Raw genomic sequence first — 16712 nt, forward strand, 5'->3', positions numbered from 1 at the left:
TGTTCACGTGTCTATTTACCCAACTAGGCCACCCTCCTAAAGGCAGGGGTTGTATCCTATTTAACCCCCCCCCCACCACCAGTGGCCAAACAGTTCCTCACGTAGCCAATATGTACTTTAAAAAATTTTTTCTCTTTATTTAATTGAATGGGAGGTAAGGTAGGATAAATGGAGCCAGGTTATAAAGAGGTATATACATCAGAGTTCACTCATTCAGTTAATATTTATTGAATGCTTACTGTGTGCCAGGCCCTATTCTAGGGCTCTGAGGATATATCCATGAACAAACCAGATAAAACTCTCTCCCCTTGTGGAGTTCACAAGAGATCTATCATGAGGGGTGGGATTACCATAAATTTATATAAATTCAAGCATACCTAGTGGCCAAAAAACAAAAACAAAAACAAAAAGGACACACATTTAAATAGTTCAGTTACTAATGTTATAAAAGTCTACTGATGCTATGTAATTTTTATTGCATATTGTATATAATATATTTACTATGTTCATAATATATTCATATCTATGTATCACAGGGATTCTAATTTTAAGACTATACAAGAACTTCATTGGCAATTTAAGAAATTTTCAGGGATCATTTTGAGCATGCTTGATTTACTTCTGACGCACAGTCTAAAAATCTAAACAGCTTGTGAATCGTGACTCTACCATACCAAAAGGAAAACACTGAGATTACTGGGCAGAGCATGAGAATGAGGACATGACAAATCCATGTCTGCTCAGGCTAGTCTGGTTAAAGGGAACAAGAGACAGTACATTCATGTGAATACACAAAGTCAGTCAACAATGGACTTCACATCAAGAATTAAAACAAAACAAAACAAAACAAAAAACCCCAAAACAGTTCATGAGCCATTTCCCATTGTTTTCTTTTTAAAAAACTAAAACAGTAAGATCTTGAGGTCATAAATAAAGAAAAAAATCTTAACATACTGGCTTATTCTCATTAAAGGTTTATCACTTTCATATATTTTTCAAAGAGTATTTTAAAAAGAACACATTAAGAAAAAAATCACTTAAAAGTTTTCCAGTAATTTTACTCTATATACATTAATTCTAATCATTTAACCCTGAAAACAATCTTTACTTGTACAATGTAAAAATATTTGTGACAGTGACTAGAAAAATTCCATTACTGTAAAGCTACAAACAAATTTATGCTCCTAAGAGCAAAGGTAATAAAGCAAAAATAATAATTATACTAGTGATAAGCACCAAGATGAATTTTTTTTTGCATTTAGGGCCTGATTGGTTATATTTAAACATAACCTCTGCAACACTTCATTTGGCAAAAAAAAAAAAAAAAAGGTGGGGGTGATAAAAAGTATACATACAGAGGTCTGGAAATAGTGAAGAATGCCCACTTTAAAAATAAAACAGTAAAATCATACTTTTTTAATTAATGTGACATTTACAAAATATATTCATGTCACTTTTCTTCGTCTTTAATTCACTTTATACAATTTAGATTGCTCCACTTTTTTTAACGTGTTGTCACACTAATATAAATAAATACACTGAACCATGGGAGTCTGCTGTAATGAATCCAAATCGTTAAGAGCTAGATCCAATAGCTCAAACAATCTTAGTTGCAACTCACTCCAACTACTGAGACAGATTATTATTTACCTTTGTGATTTTTTAAAAGCCTTAGCCAGATGAGATATCGTATGTGTGTGCGCATATATGAACGTGCGTGTATGCATGTGCCAGAGCAGTGTGAGTACAACCCAGAAACCGCAGTGCCATACACACGAGTCTACACAACGGCCTGCACGACACGGGCAGCCGGACACTGAATACCCCTCCAAACAAACCTGAGGCTGAGCAATGAGGAAATGAGGGGATGTGTCATCATATTGCAGAATTAACAACAGGTCTGGAAAATGAAGACAGGCAGGAGGCCTTGGCCAAGACGTTCCCGTGACGCTGGAGGACGAGAAGCAGCGACAGCCACTTTTGCAGGCAGGGATCAGGGGACCGAATCTGGCTGCAGTGGTAGGGATTCCCTGGGTCTGCAGCCGAGGATCCCTGCAACTTCCTTCCCCAAAGGGCATCTGTCGTGGCCTCTGGCAGTGGCCTCCACCTCACCCAGTGACCTCTATGGGATCCCAGCTTGTGAGCTGGGGTATCCCCTCCTGCTGGTCACAACAGTTAGCTCAATACAGACACTATCCCTTCTGGAGGCTTGGCCGAAAACCATCCCTACTTTCCATTTTCAACACAGTTTTAGAAGGGGAGGCTCCTTCTGTCCCTGTGGGGTCCCTGAGTTTGAGGTAATGCCAACACACCATACATTGGAGAGCAATGACGTAGGAAGTCAGGCAGTCCACTTTAGAACTCAAGCAATCGACATTCAATATGAGCCAGTTTTTGTTATCGCAGTAATATTTCTCAGTGAAATAGTTTCTCTACACAACTTCTAACGTATGGGATAAAGAAAAAAAAGTATTGCTGGAAAATGAAAGATTTCTTAAAGTGTCTTGTTGAAACTCATTAAAGGAAGGAAAAGGAAACCGATTACTTGTTCACCTTCTTGGTTCCTGTCCTTGGCTTTCGAGGTCAAAGAGCACAAGGTTCCTGTTAAGTTACTTAAAGGTTCTCCCGGCCCCTCCACCCACACAATCCTAGGGAATTCCTCGGCCCTCTACTTTCCAAATTTGTAATCATATCCCTGGTTATGTCTATACAGCTCATTAATTCAGTTTCAAAATCCACAGCATTTTTTTCAACAAAATGAGATAGTTACATTCTTTAAATGCCAGCCATGAAATCATCATGTGAAAAAAAGAACAAGTTAGATTATATACACGTAAGTTGAATACAATTTTCTCCTTTTTTTAAGGTGTATGTGGAAGACATGTTTAAGAGTGTTTCTAAAGAAAAGGCCTTAAGGAAGGAGCCCCATACTGTGTCCCACAGTCTGATGCTCTGTCCCTGTGCTGTCAGTTCTTAAGCTACACTCTAGCTATGACTTGCGTCATGAACGCCACCTCCCCAAATGGGCACATTGGATGCAGAGAAAAACTTTGTTTATAACTCAGTGAATTTTAGTCACACCAGAAAAATGATCTAACCTGTCCAAACATGCAACTTCTTTCTTCCCCCATTAACTAAACTCCCTTCTTTAAAAAAAAAGAAAAGGTCAGATTGGAGGGTCAAGTTAAAATCCACCAGATTTCAGGTTAAACTCTGAGGGTAACATGATTTCAAATTCATAGCAGCCTTCAGTTTTCTGTATTTTCCTATATTTATCCCAAGTAAACTTCCTGGACCATAATATTTAGGGAGAAATTAAAAGGGTTTTATAGTATAGTATAGTATAAAGTTCCAGAAATTCTCAGTTTATCAGGGTTTACTCTGAGCTCAATGTCCTACAACGTCTACACGATACAAGTACATGAACAAGAAGGATTTGAAATACAAAAAGCCCTTAGCTCTGTGTCATAAATAAATTTGGGTAAAAACGCAAGCCTTCCACTGAATCATCTCGGCAAAGATGGCCCATCTTCTCTGCAAGAAGTAACCTAGGAATCAAGGGGAGACACCACAATCATTTGTCCATTCAGAAACACAAATACAGTGGTAAGGAAGAGCAAGGACTGCACTTACCTTTCCTTAGCCAGGAGGACAGACATTCCCACCAGCTTAGCAAACTCTTCTGATGTCAGGGATCCCTTTTCTGAAACCTACCAGAAACACAGCAGAGACAAAAATGTGTTAATTTAGTCCAACTAAGTACTCACCTAGGGAGAGTGTCTACCAGAATACTCAGGAAGTAATTTACTGAATTTCTTACTCAAATCCAAAGAATATTCATTATAGAACTAAATCCTCTTCACTAGTGTTTAATTCTACAAATGCCGAGGGACCGAGAGAAACACAGTAGAGCAGAAAATACCAAAATATGGTGAAGCCCTCTACAATGTAACGAAGGCTCTACGCTGAACTGAAGAAGAACTCTTTGAGATTCTAAAAAGGAACATGTAACAAATTCTAAATGAGTGCATATTTCATGCTCCAGTAAAGGAAACTTATATATAGGTTAAGCTTTAAAATATATGGTAGAAATATCAAGTCTTAAGCCTCAACTTTCTCATCCTCACCTAGCTTAAAATAAGTGTAATAAATACGAATTATTCAAATTAAACAGGCTTACCACAGAGGCTATAAAGGCAGTAATATTTCAAGTCTCCTAATAAGTAATAGGAGTAGTCTGGCCAGTAAAATCCATCTAAACTACAGCTGCTTTTCATGTATTTTCTTAATATTTTATTTATTTATTTAAGATACAGACAGTGAGAGAGAGCATGAGCAAGGAGAAGGTCAGAGGGAGAAGCAGACTCCCTGTGGAGCTAGGAGTCCGATGCGGGACTCGATCCCAGGACTCCAGGATCATGACCTGAGCCGAAGGCAATCGCTTAACCTACTGAGCCACCCAGGCACCCCTGCTTTTCATATTTTTTGAAGCAATTATTCTGTAAAACAACTTGTGATGTTTTATAATACTGCTTACGTAGGTGTTACTCAAAGAAAAAATTCTGTCAGGGGTCACATTCTGATCAAGAAAGTTAAAAACCTGTCTGTGAGACTGAGCTTCAAACAAAAAGACAGCACCTCACAAATTCCAGTTTTCCTTGGTTAAGTTTCAAAAACTTGAACAATGTAATTTTGATTAATATTTATTCACTGTTAATAATAGGTGTTTTTGGCTAGTCCGAAGGTGGTGAGTTATCTCAACTGATTATTCAGTTGAGATAGCAGTTATTGATCGAACAGTTACAGTTACAGATCGAACTCCTTGTTCTACTCTTTCCCCCTTCTCACTACCGTACTTGACTAGTAAAAAATAAATAAATAAATAAATAAATAAATAGGTGTTTTTAATTGGGTCTACAAACATTACTTTTTAGTAAAGTTAAATTCAAAGGAAATCCTGTTTCTCAAGTTGCTAGGCATTCAGGTCTTGGTGGGCAGACTGATGAGGAGGAAACAGGGTTCACATACTGTCTCCAAGGCTGAGGCCACCATTTCCTCTTCCTTATGGCTCTGAAGCTCAATTACCATGACGCCACTGTCAAAAACTCGGAGCCTAAAAACCACAGATGGGAGAACAAAGCTGTGAATATCTAGGATCTTCACCCACTAAGGAGGTGTAGCTACAGCATAACTAAAAAGCTCACGAATAAGCACTTAATGAAAGTATGAACTATAATCCACATGCTGAAGAAAATATGTCTGGCTCTCTTTACTGAACCTGGGGAGAGGAAAATATAATGCACAGCTGAACATCTGTACTTTTAAATCTCCAGAAACTAACACAAGATGTCTAGCAGAGGGGCTGGTAATTCTGACCTCCTAGGAAGAGCCCACATTCCTCTGTCACTGCCCCCAAGTCAACAAGACTTGGACCACTAGCCCTGATAAGGAGGGAAGCCAGGATAAGTGAATTCTGTTCATTTCATTCCAAGAGGGGCAATATGTTGGCTCACCACGCAGATGGCAGGCCCGGCAGGCCCAGCAGGCCCTTCCTGTCTACTCTGCATGGAACAGTGGCTCTAGTTGGCAAGCTTCCCACAGAGGTTCTTTTACCTGAGAGGTAATTTTAGCGCTTCCAGCATCTTGCAAGCATTCACTAAATCTTCTGGTGAGAGCAACTAATAGGAAAAAAAGAAAAAAATCCAGTTTACACTGCAAATTAATAGAGTGATGTTATATAATTATAAGGATCACTAAAACACAAGAGGAAACTTAACAATTATCATCTATCTGTGACTTAATCTCAGGGTCATGAGTCAAGCTCCATGCTGGCCCATGGAGTCTAGTTAAAAAAAAAAATTTTTTTAAATAAAAACATAAAAATTATCATTTATCAGGGATTTTAGGTGGCTTCATCACTCTAAGGCAAAAAGAATTAACAAAGAAGCAAAGCAGCGCTATCTTAGAGAAAACAGCACAAGCCATGTGTGTAATTTTAATATTAATAAAATATTAGTAGTCATTAATAAAATAAAAAGGAACAGGTGAAATTAATTTTAACACATGTGTTTCATTTAACCCAAGAAATCTAAAACATCAATATATAATCAATATAAAAATTATTAATGAGATATTTAACTTATTTGGTACAAAGCCTCCTACATGTGGTATATCATTGACACTTCTAGCATAGCTCCATTTGGATTAATTGTATTGCAAGGTCACAGTTGTCACATGTAGCTAGCTAGAGGCCACCCTTCCAGACCACACAACCTTAAAGAATCAGCCCAGCATGGTGGCTGACAAGTACAGCTTTGAGTCACCCAGAACGGCTCCAGAGGCAGCCCGGCCTGGGGCCACATGCCTGTCACACCACTGTCTCCAAGGCACAGCCTTGGTCAAATAAGTGAATCTTTGTGAGCCTCAACTTCCTCATCTTCATACCATGCCCTTGATGGGGAGAGTGAGAGAGGCTACCTCTCTGGGGTACCACGAGAAGAAATGGGGCAGTGCGTGCAGAGCGCCTGCACGCACTGGTGGTTCATAGTCAGTACTCACTGATAGCACTCACGGTGACCAGTCAGATGAAGACACAGCAGAGGCTCAAATATACGGTGCTGCAGTAAGCGCTGGAGGGACAGGTCTATAAGCTATTCGCACAGAGGTGACTACCGACACCACAAAACTGTGTTTGACTAAAGGGCACGAAGAGTGCACGGACAGAACATGGCGGGGGGCCGAGGACACATGGGTGTGAAGAGACAATGAGGGTTAAAGAACAGCCACTGCTGATTCAGAGCCCGGGGAGGAGGGCAGCTTTCCCCCGGCTTCTCCACAGACCACCTGTCTCCAACCCAGTGAATCTAAAAACAGTCGACAACCCCAGAGAAAAGACATCATACACAGGCTTATTAATCACAGTATGGACACGGAATAGTAAAGCCAGAAGGTATCAGTCAACCCAAATTCCCATTTCAAAGGTAGGGAAACCGAGTCTCAGTGAGGGTCAGTGAGCTACTCCAGGTCACTCAGCACAACACTGGCAAAACAAGGGACAGTCTTCCTCTCAGATCCCAAGGCAGTAGAGCACTCTTGTACTACACCACACCGCTTCTCGGATAGTTCTGGTGTTCTCAACCCTTCCTCAAATTGTATTCACTTTGGGGAATTTGTGTTATATTAAGAAAGTCTATATTTAGTTAAAGAATATCTAAATGTTCTATTCTTACTTCCATTCCTCGAGCTCGGTTTACTAAACAGTACACCTCCGTGAGTGACATTATTCCCCCTCGTTCCTGTTAAAATATGGAATTTAGCAAGTATTAGGTTATAATTAGCACCAGTTGGCATTTCTTAACAAAAATCATAATCAGAGTGAAATCAGGAATCATAGAACTTCCTAAGAAGTCTTTAAAAACTAAATATACACACAGGAAAACCTAGTCAGATACATGAAGCATTTCAAATTCAGTATGTGGATTTTAATATCATTATTACTGTTTTAACATTTACTTCAATGAGAAGAGGGCCTCTACACCACGTTTCAAAAAGTGTATTGAAATGTTTTAAATTATTACAACTAATAAATGAGTAAACTATGAAATTAAACAGGAATATCACCACTGTAACCCCAAATGAAGTAAACAGATCTAGCTATTGACTATTAGGGGCTGCTGCTACATCACAAAAAAAAAGACAAACAGGCATTATGTACCCCTTGATGAAAATGCACAGCACCCTCTATGAAATATTCAACAGAAAAAAAAGAAAAAAGAACTTCTAGCTGTAAATTCCAGTCTATAAGGAATACAAGGGGCAGGGAAGTATGTCAAAATAAAATCAATAAAACCTGAGACACTCTATAAAATAAACCACTAGTTTCCTTAATAAATACATTATGTGGGATAGAAAAAAGAGATAAGAGAAGGGGAAACATGGAATTTTTAAAAAAAAAAGGCATTGAGAGAAAAATGAACCGATTGCAGGGTATCCTGATTTGAACAAACTAACTGTAAGAGAAAATGTGAATACTAACTAGATATCTGAAATACTAAAAAATTATTTTTCACTTTTCCTGTGTGAAATGGGATTATAATTACATATAAAGCATGTTTATCATTGTACTTACATACTGAAAAGTTTACAAAGTGATGCGATGTCTGGGATTACTTTAAAGTGATGTTGAGTGAAGGCTGCTTACACACGAGCCTGGATGACAGGCACACAGGGATTCATTATACTATTCTATTTTGTCACGATGGAAATACTTTTTAACATAAGCATTTTAATGAATGGAGTTTTGATTGCCTGAGTAATGTCAGAAGATAAATCTGTATTATGAAATGATTAACAGCACACTTGTATTAACATCCAAACATCTAGGGGCGCCTGGGTGGCTCAGTGGGTTAAGCCGCTGCCTTCGGCTCAGGTCATGATCTCAGGGTCCTGGGATTGAGTCCTGCATTGGGCTCTCTGCTCAGCAGGGAGCCTGCTTCCTCCTCTCTCTCTGCCTACTTGTGATCTCTCTCTGTCAAATAAATAAATAAAATCTTTAAAAAAAAAAAAATCCAAACATCTAAATGTCTCTAAACATCTCGAGATCATATATTTCCTTTTGAAAATCAGAGATAAGAAAAGCTTTCTATCAAAGAGACTGAAGAAGTTACAGATACCTGAGATGGAAATTGAAAACAATCTAGATTTTGACAACAAATCCACAAATAAGTACACCAAACTGATTTAATATTCCTAAAAGGAAAAATAACATGTGGGTTGAATAGTAGCAGCACTGGGAAAGGAACATAAAGCTGGTGTTTAGCTTTCCGATGACTTGGCAGTTACTTAACACAACCGAGAGCCTGCCTGCATTCTGTTTTTACCTCTAGCGGTGCCTGCAGCATCCCAGCCAGCTGCTTGGCCAGCTGCATGTGGTACTGTGTGCCCGAGCCGTAGGTTTCCCTGGTAACTGGGTTGGCTATTCCCATGCTCAGCAAATAGGACTTAAACCTGATGGTCTATAAGTAGAGAAGAAAATGCACAAAAAAACAAATACGTGGCATTCATCTCTCCACCCCAACATTTGAAATCTTTCCACTGTAAACTCCATTCTACTAGTTATTTCTATATCCACCCATTTCTTCCACCTTGTTCCTATAGTATAAACTCGAAGAAACTGGATTTCTAGGAGTTCCCTGCATAAAGCTAATTAATTAGTCTTCTTCCTTCTCCTGTCTTGATATTTCATACTTCACTGACCTCACAGGTCTGGAGTGAGAAGAGGGTTAGGAAACAACTGTGCTGTATTTAATGCCAACCAAATGACAGAGCCAAAAACTTAGAAAGGAACGTGGCTGGGATCAGTCTGGAGACAAATTTAATGAAACAAATATCAAACATATGGTTATGTATAAAACAACCACCCCTTATACATTTCACTATCTCGCTTTTCCACACTCCAAGAGAAGGTACTCCAAGAGTTGAAGTATCTTTTAATCCTACTGGCTGACTTTTTCTTTAATACTTGCATATATCCACAAGCCCTAACAGAAATCACTACATTAAGAAAGAAACTGCTGACCCACCAAAACATCACTGCATTATTTATCCAATCTGGTTTCTAATGCCTTAAAAAGGCAACCTATTTACCTCATCTTCTGTGATGTCACCTTGCTTGTCTTTGATCTTATTAGCAATTGATTTTGATAACTCCACCATTTCCTTAGCCTGTCAAGAGAACAGTAAAAGACTGAAAAAAATCATGTCCCCAAAGTGTCTGCTTACAAAACTCCTATCATAACTGGTAGGAGTCCAACAGGTATAAATTATACATACCTTGACCATTAGCTTGCTGAGGTCTTCAAAGGCCTGAAATGAGAAATGAGTTTTTGTTGGAATCTCTCTAAAGAACTAAAATGTTTTAAAGCAACAGAATACTCTATTTTCTTCCCTTAGACAAACATTTTTGAAAATGTCCTACAAATATCAATTTATACAATTTTTTAAAAATTTATATAAATATTTACATAAGTAATAAACCCATCTTATTCTAAGAATTCGATTTAGCTAAGAAACCATACATTTTCCAAAAACAAACTGCAAAAAAAGACTTTTTACATTTTCCAAGAGAAAACAGTTATTATTGATTAAACAAACAAAGGGTGACATAAGTAATACATTGTTGAGAAAAATATTATTTACTGTTCTTTCACACAAGTAAGAAAATTTGTCACTGGTTTTTCCCCAAACCATTTCCTGACGGGAGGTCAAGAATCAAAGGCTTTGTGATGCTTTCCCGGTGGAAAACGGCAATGTGCAGCTGCCGGAATACTTCCTTGGGCACAACAATTTTGGCTTTCATAGCAGGTGTGATTTAACTGAGAGTGAAAACCTCAGCCTCTAAATATTGAACAGATTATACTTGTAGCCTTGGATATAGTGGCTATCACAAAAGAAAAACATTCAAATACCACCCAAACATACTTATAAAACTCATCGGTAGTTTGATTTCCTACAATGAAGATCCACTTCAAAGTCTTCCTCAAACTTAATCAGACATATTTATAATAAATTTATTTCATGTGGCCAAAACGATACTTCCAGTAACAAACGTCTTCCAAACGATGTGCACAGACGTTATTTTTTAAACCAATTAAGCAGCTTATCATTAAATGAAAAATCTTTTGGGCCATACAGAATAGTGGTCCACAGATTCTGATTAGCTCATGCCCATCTTAATTACAGGCAGAAAAGTATCCCCCATCTGCAAAAGGATTTTGCTAGAAGAATAGAGTGCTGTGTGAGATTCTTATGGCCAGACTTACTAAGACTAATGCTGAAAACAAAGGGGAATGTGCACACACCTAACAGGAATTTCCTCAGATAAACAAAAGGCTGAAACACTGGATTCTTATCAGCAACAGCCAGCAGATGCAGGAAACCTTTTGTGGGAAATTCTGGGCACCAGCTCTGAAGCTAAGTCAGTTCTAACATTTAAATGGAAGGCAAATCACACACCAACCTAGTTTTCAAAAATAAAACACACACACACTTTATACACTTAGATTCTTACTTCGAATATACAAAATATTGATAGACTTCTCTTACCTATGTAAAGAAAACTAGTAAGAGAACACTTTTTAAAATTTTATGGTAGATCTCTTTATTTACTGTGTTACATTTTCATATAAAGAATATGCTAAAAATAACAGTGACTCTACACTAAATATAGAATACATAAATTAGCGCTATTTCTTACAGTCGGTAAAAAATAAATACAAATATTTTAGTATGTTAGAATACCTATATTTTAAGTAATCATAAAACACAAAAATTTGGGTGCCTGGGTGGCTCAGTGGGTTAAGCCACTGCCTTCAGCTCAGGTCATGATCCTGGGGTCTTGGGATCGAGTTCCACATCAGGCTCCTCGCTCAGCAGGGAGCCTGCTTCTCTCTCTGCCTCTCCCTGCCACTCTGCCTGCCTGTACACTCTCTCTCTGATAAATAATAAATAAAATCTTAAAAAAAAAAAACAACACAAAAGTTTCCTTACTTCTATCTATATTATTGTTCTAAAATTTGGAATTTGCCAATTATCTAAAAAATAGAGAAACTATCCATAATGAAATTAAAGCAACATACACACAAATGCAAGATAGATGCATTTGCCCATTCTATCATTTTAACTGCCTCTTTATTGAACCATCTATCCCTCTGCCATAGTCACAGTCAAATCTCCACTCCAATTTAAAAAAAAAAGCGGGGGGGCATCTGCTTTAAAAGTAGCCTTATAAGTTGATTTATTGCATTATTTCTTGCTTTCAGTCATTATTTTGGTTATTAGCTTTAGTAACCATCAATATATTCTTGAATTTTCTGTTTCAGTTTTATTGTTTGTTTTTTAAAAGACTGTATATTTGGGTGCATATGCTCGGGAGGGGCAGAGAGAGAGGGAGAGAAAGAGAATCCTAAGCAGACTCCACGCTCAGCCCTGAGCCAGTGCAGGGCTCAATCCCAGGACCCTGAGATCATGACCTGAGCAAAAAATCAAGAGTTGGATGCTAAACCGACGGAGACACCCAGGCGCCGCCCCCGCCCCAAGAAAATAAAATTTTCTTGATTCTTTACCTTTACTTATTCTGTTCCCTCTACCTGGATCCTTTTACCCCTACTAGTCATCTGCCAGTGACTGCTAAACTTTCAGGCCTTGGCTTCCATTACATTTGCTAACAAGGCCTTTCTGACACCCAAAGAAGTAAGAGGCCATGTAATATGTTCCTGTTGCACCCACTGTTTTCTCTACCATGGCATTTTTCCAACTGTAGAGAACACCTGTTTGCCTGCCTGTCTTGCACTGTCATATCTAGAACATCTACCTGATGAAGTACCTTTGCACAAGGTACTACTTGCACAAAGTAGAGAGCAAGGACCACCTGGTGAATAAATCACTGACCTGGGTGAGAGAACATGATGATTGTGTTAAATCCTTTGAGCTACACAACTGTGTGAAGATTAGATTGAAATGGAATAGCATTTCACAAATTAGGAAAAACGTGATTTGAACACCACATTAGCATGGCACCACTCAGAAAAATACTAGTAATTCAAAATCAGTTCACTGCTCTATGCCATCTCCAAAAGTGTCACACAAAAAGATGACAACAAATGTCACCAAACTAGGACAGTGATGATAGTACCTTCCAAATGGCAAAGAGAGGGGCCATAACATAGGAGGACCACACTTGTCTGCAAATCAGGAGACCTGAATTCTCACACCCTGCTTCCGAACCTAGTCATTAGCTCTGAGATGTTTACTTCTCTGGATAGTAAGAACCCCTGTAATGCCAAAATGCTGAACTTTATGAATTTAAAGATTCTGGGAAAATGGTGGCTATGGCAGCAAAGTTTTTGAATCTCTCCAAATCCCAATATAAAGACAGACAGGGCAACTAGATCTCAAAACCAAAAATCCACAGGCAGCATATACTGTAAAACTAAGTGACAAGATAGCATTAAAAAAAAAAAAAAACCTCAAGATACAAGGAGGTAGGGACAAACCACAAAGAGCCACAAGATCGGCATGCTCTTCGCCTCTAGGAAGGAGAAAGAAAAGGGAAGCAACAGGGCAAGTGATGGCTTCCACAACAAGAGAACCCCAAAGGAGTCCACAGGTGTCACTAGAAAGAGAATCTAGCGAATGTGAGGACAGGAACTGAAACTAGGAGGGTTTCGCCCACTTTGATAATGGGTGGGTATGAGGGGTTCTCAAGGAAGGGCTGGCCCTCCAGGCTTCCCTTCCAGGAGGGGATCCTACACCAGGGAGAAACCGCTAACAGAGGATTCAAAAACTGAGCAAGATAAGAATAAGAGAGGAAGGGCAAAATAAAGGTCCAGATAAAAATAGGGGAAGAGAATATAGGGCCAGGAAATCAGAGAGCAAGCCATCACCTTTTTTTACGCTGCGTGAATACACGAGAAGAGAGAGTTCTGTAGAAGAGACAAGCTACCAGGCCTTCTTCTCAAAGTGCAGGAAAACTAACTTCACATGAAAAATAACAAAGTATCAAGGTCAAATGCCACACAAAGTTATTATAGAAAAAAGAAAATAAGGAGTAGAATAATATTACAGACAACAAAAGCAAGCTGGAAAAACATGCTCACAGATCAGATAAAAATTTAACCTTTTATTTTCAACATGAGCTAAAAGATGTTAATAAAATGACATAAGCCGTGAATGGATAAAATAAATCAGAAATGAAGTGCCATGATTCAGGAAAGAATTTTTGAAAGATCATTTCAGAAATAAAGACTGTATTGGAACATAAGAATGAATAAACACAACAGGTAGAATCTTCAGAGAAACAACAGGTTAGAAAGAAGGAAATTTCCTGATAAAAAAAGAAATGAAAGAGATAAAAAAGGGCTTGAAAGTCACCAAGTGGGGGGAGACACCTGGGTGGCTCTGTTGGTTAAGCGTCTGCCTTTGGCTCAGCTCATGATCCCAGGGTCCTGGGATCGAGTCTGACACTAGACTCCTTGCTCAGCAGGGAGCCTGCTTCTCCCTCTGCCTGCTGCACCCCCTGCTTTGCGTGCTCTCTCTCTGACAAATAAATAAGTAAAATCCAAAAAAATAGAAAGTCACAAAAGGTAAAGCTGGGAAGTAGAACTGTAACATACAGCTAATAGTCTCAGAGAGGAAAAATAAGAAACAATTATCAAAACTTATAAAATTTTTAAAAATTCCCTGAAATTAAAAGAAACAATTTCTAGAACCAAATACTACGAGCATATTGTATACCTGAGAATAACAATCCAGAATGACTAACACATCAACACATTCTAGCAAAATTACTGGGCTTTATAAAACGGAGAAGGGGGAAAAAGCCTCTGGGCATCTAGGGAAAACAGTGACTTTTCAGGTAATGGCTGATTCCAAATCTGGGGCAGGAAATACACAAGCTGGTCCTGGAACTTTTGCCACCCTAGATAGTAAGGAAGCTACCAAAGTCCACCAAGTCACATCAAAAGCACTCAGGAGCCAACCTAAAGAGGCTCCCACTGGCCAAAGATGGGACAGTATGAGCTTTAAACAGGATAATAACTGCAACTGATTGAAACCCATCAAATATGTTAAGATTTGTAAATTCATACTACTATGTAAAAAGACCTCTAATGAGTTGCCATTAAAGGATGATAAGGAACCAATTTATTACCCTAATGATAAAGAAAAAGGCAATTACTCTGCTTCCCTATATGAGCTACATCACTGAGTATTCAAACAGTAGATGAAGGGAAGCATCTCTTCAAAATGTATTCTAAATAATAAAAAATAAATCCTAGAATATCACCATTTGTAACCACCGGTGGACCAGCCAAAGCAGGCAATGAACACAAACAGCTGCTGCCATTGTTCACAAAGACATGGTGTGCCTCCTTAGGAAAGAATACAGCATCACCGCTAGTCTCAGCAAAGAGATCAAACATGCATCTGACCAGGCCTCTGGATCCAGTTGCCATTTTGCAGGAAATACTCAGGGGGAACACATACAACTTTACCATATATATGAGGCCAGCAAAACCTAGACCAAGGGCACTTAATAGGTCAAATGACCTTGATTTCTCAAGGATCTGTATTTTCAAGCTAGTGGGCCCAGAACTGGTAATATAGTCGTTAATTTTATATGTTGACTTGACTAGATCATGGGGTGCCCAGGTTCTTGATCAAACATTGCTGATGGGTCTGTGAGGGTACTGCCACATAAGGTTAGCATGTGAACTGGTGGGCAGAAGCAGAACTACCCTCCTCACTGGGGGTGGGCATCATCCAATCCACGGAAGGCCTGAACAAAGGGTTGGAGGAGGGATGACTCATGCTTTCCCTGCCTGACTGGTTAAGCCAAGACAGTAGTCTTACACTGCCCTTGGGCTGGACCTAAACCACCAGCGTTCCTGGTTCTCTGGCCTTCGGACTCAGTTTAGGATTTCTATCACCAGCTTTCCTGGGTCACCAGCTTGCAGGTGGCAGATTGTGGACTCCTCAGTCCCCACAATCACATGAGTCAATTCCTTATATTAAATGGCATTGTATGTGTATATATAGAGGGAGGGATACATTGATATCTACATCTATATATCAATATCTATATATCTACTATTGGTTGTTTCTTTGGAGAATATTGAATTCTTGATTAATACAGGTATCCCATAACTATTTGCAGTTTAGACTTTATTTGATTGATATACCACCTTTGAAATTCTATGAACAGCACTAGTCAATGGGATTTTACTTATAAACTCGTATTAAAAATTAAAGAATTATTTCATAGAGTCATTTCATAAAAAATCCCAGACCAGTTTTATATAAACACAGGAAGACCAATGACATGCTGCGATGTAGTAGCTAACCGCAGAATCCAGCACGTGTAACTGCTTAACTAGACTGCTTTCCCTTTCACTTGCATTTCCTCAAATATGATGAAGTTGCAGAAACACCGCAAAGTACATGCTCGTGGCTGTTCTCCTGGTGGAAGGGATGGGCTGGTCTGTGCCTTTCTTATTGTGTCTGTGTCTGGTCCCTGAGCATCAGTGGTAGAAAACTGTGTGGTGTCCGGCAAGGTTAACAGCCACAGAACAGCATTTTCCCCTCAACTAAGTTAACCAAAAGTCCAAATAATTATACAGAGGACCAGAACTCATTTCTGGTCAATTCCATCTAGGTTTTAAAATTTACACACAGCAACCCACAATGTTTTCTAACATCACAGAAAACAAATTTGAGTTTCATTTTTCTTTTTGAAAAAAGGTTTCTAAAACATGTTTTAACCAAATCATACCAACTTGAAGGAGACTTGGAATAAGAGACTGTGGCTTCAGGCAAACTAATCATATTCTAATACACAGAATGGAATTAGTCACAGCTACATCCAAAAGAATACACACAAATGACCTAAAAACCTGACCGGAACTTATATATTAGTTACCTCAGAAATGTTTTTGTCCGTTTCTTTCCTTTTTTCTTCCAATTTCCTTTCAATGCCTACAATTCCTACAGCCCTTATTCTTCCTGGCTGAAAAACAAAAGTAGAAAATAAAACATACAAAATAGGAAGGACCCACTCTTTTATAACCCACCACAATGAGTTTTCAATGGTGGGAAGGGACCCACAAAGAACCAAAGAAAACCAGCACACGATTACATCTGGTTTCCTTTCAAAACAT

At 38.7% G+C, this 16712-nt stretch overlaps 1 protein-coding gene across 1 annotated transcript in view; it reads right to left on the reverse strand.

Moving 5' to 3' along the window:
* Positions 1 to 204: 204 nt before the first annotated feature.
* VPS36 (vacuolar protein sorting 36 homolog) overlaps positions 205 to 16712 on the reverse strand; it is a 29972-nt gene continuing 13464 nt past the window's right edge. Inside the window, exons 6-14 of the mRNA XM_044249648.1 lie at positions 16475 to 16561; positions 9832 to 9864; positions 9646 to 9723; positions 8880 to 9014; positions 7230 to 7295; positions 5614 to 5678; positions 5029 to 5113; positions 3634 to 3710; positions 205 to 3548 (exon numbers count right to left, since the gene is read on the reverse strand). Coding sequence (XP_044105583.1) covers positions 3455 to 3548; positions 3634 to 3710; positions 5029 to 5113; positions 5614 to 5678; positions 7230 to 7295; positions 8880 to 9014; positions 9646 to 9723; positions 9832 to 9864; positions 16475 to 16561 — 720 coding nt within the window. The 3' untranslated portion in view covers positions 205 to 3454. The remainder of the gene's footprint in view (positions 3549 to 3633; positions 3711 to 5028; positions 5114 to 5613; positions 5679 to 7229; positions 7296 to 8879; positions 9015 to 9645; positions 9724 to 9831; positions 9865 to 16474; positions 16562 to 16712) is intronic.

The sequence above is a fragment of the Neovison vison genome, chromosome 5 (genome assembly GCF_020171115.1).
Source record: "Neovison vison isolate M4711 chromosome 5, ASM_NN_V1, whole genome shotgun sequence".
NCBI classification, from domain to species: domain Eukaryota; kingdom Metazoa; phylum Chordata; class Mammalia; order Carnivora; family Mustelidae; genus Neogale; species Neogale vison.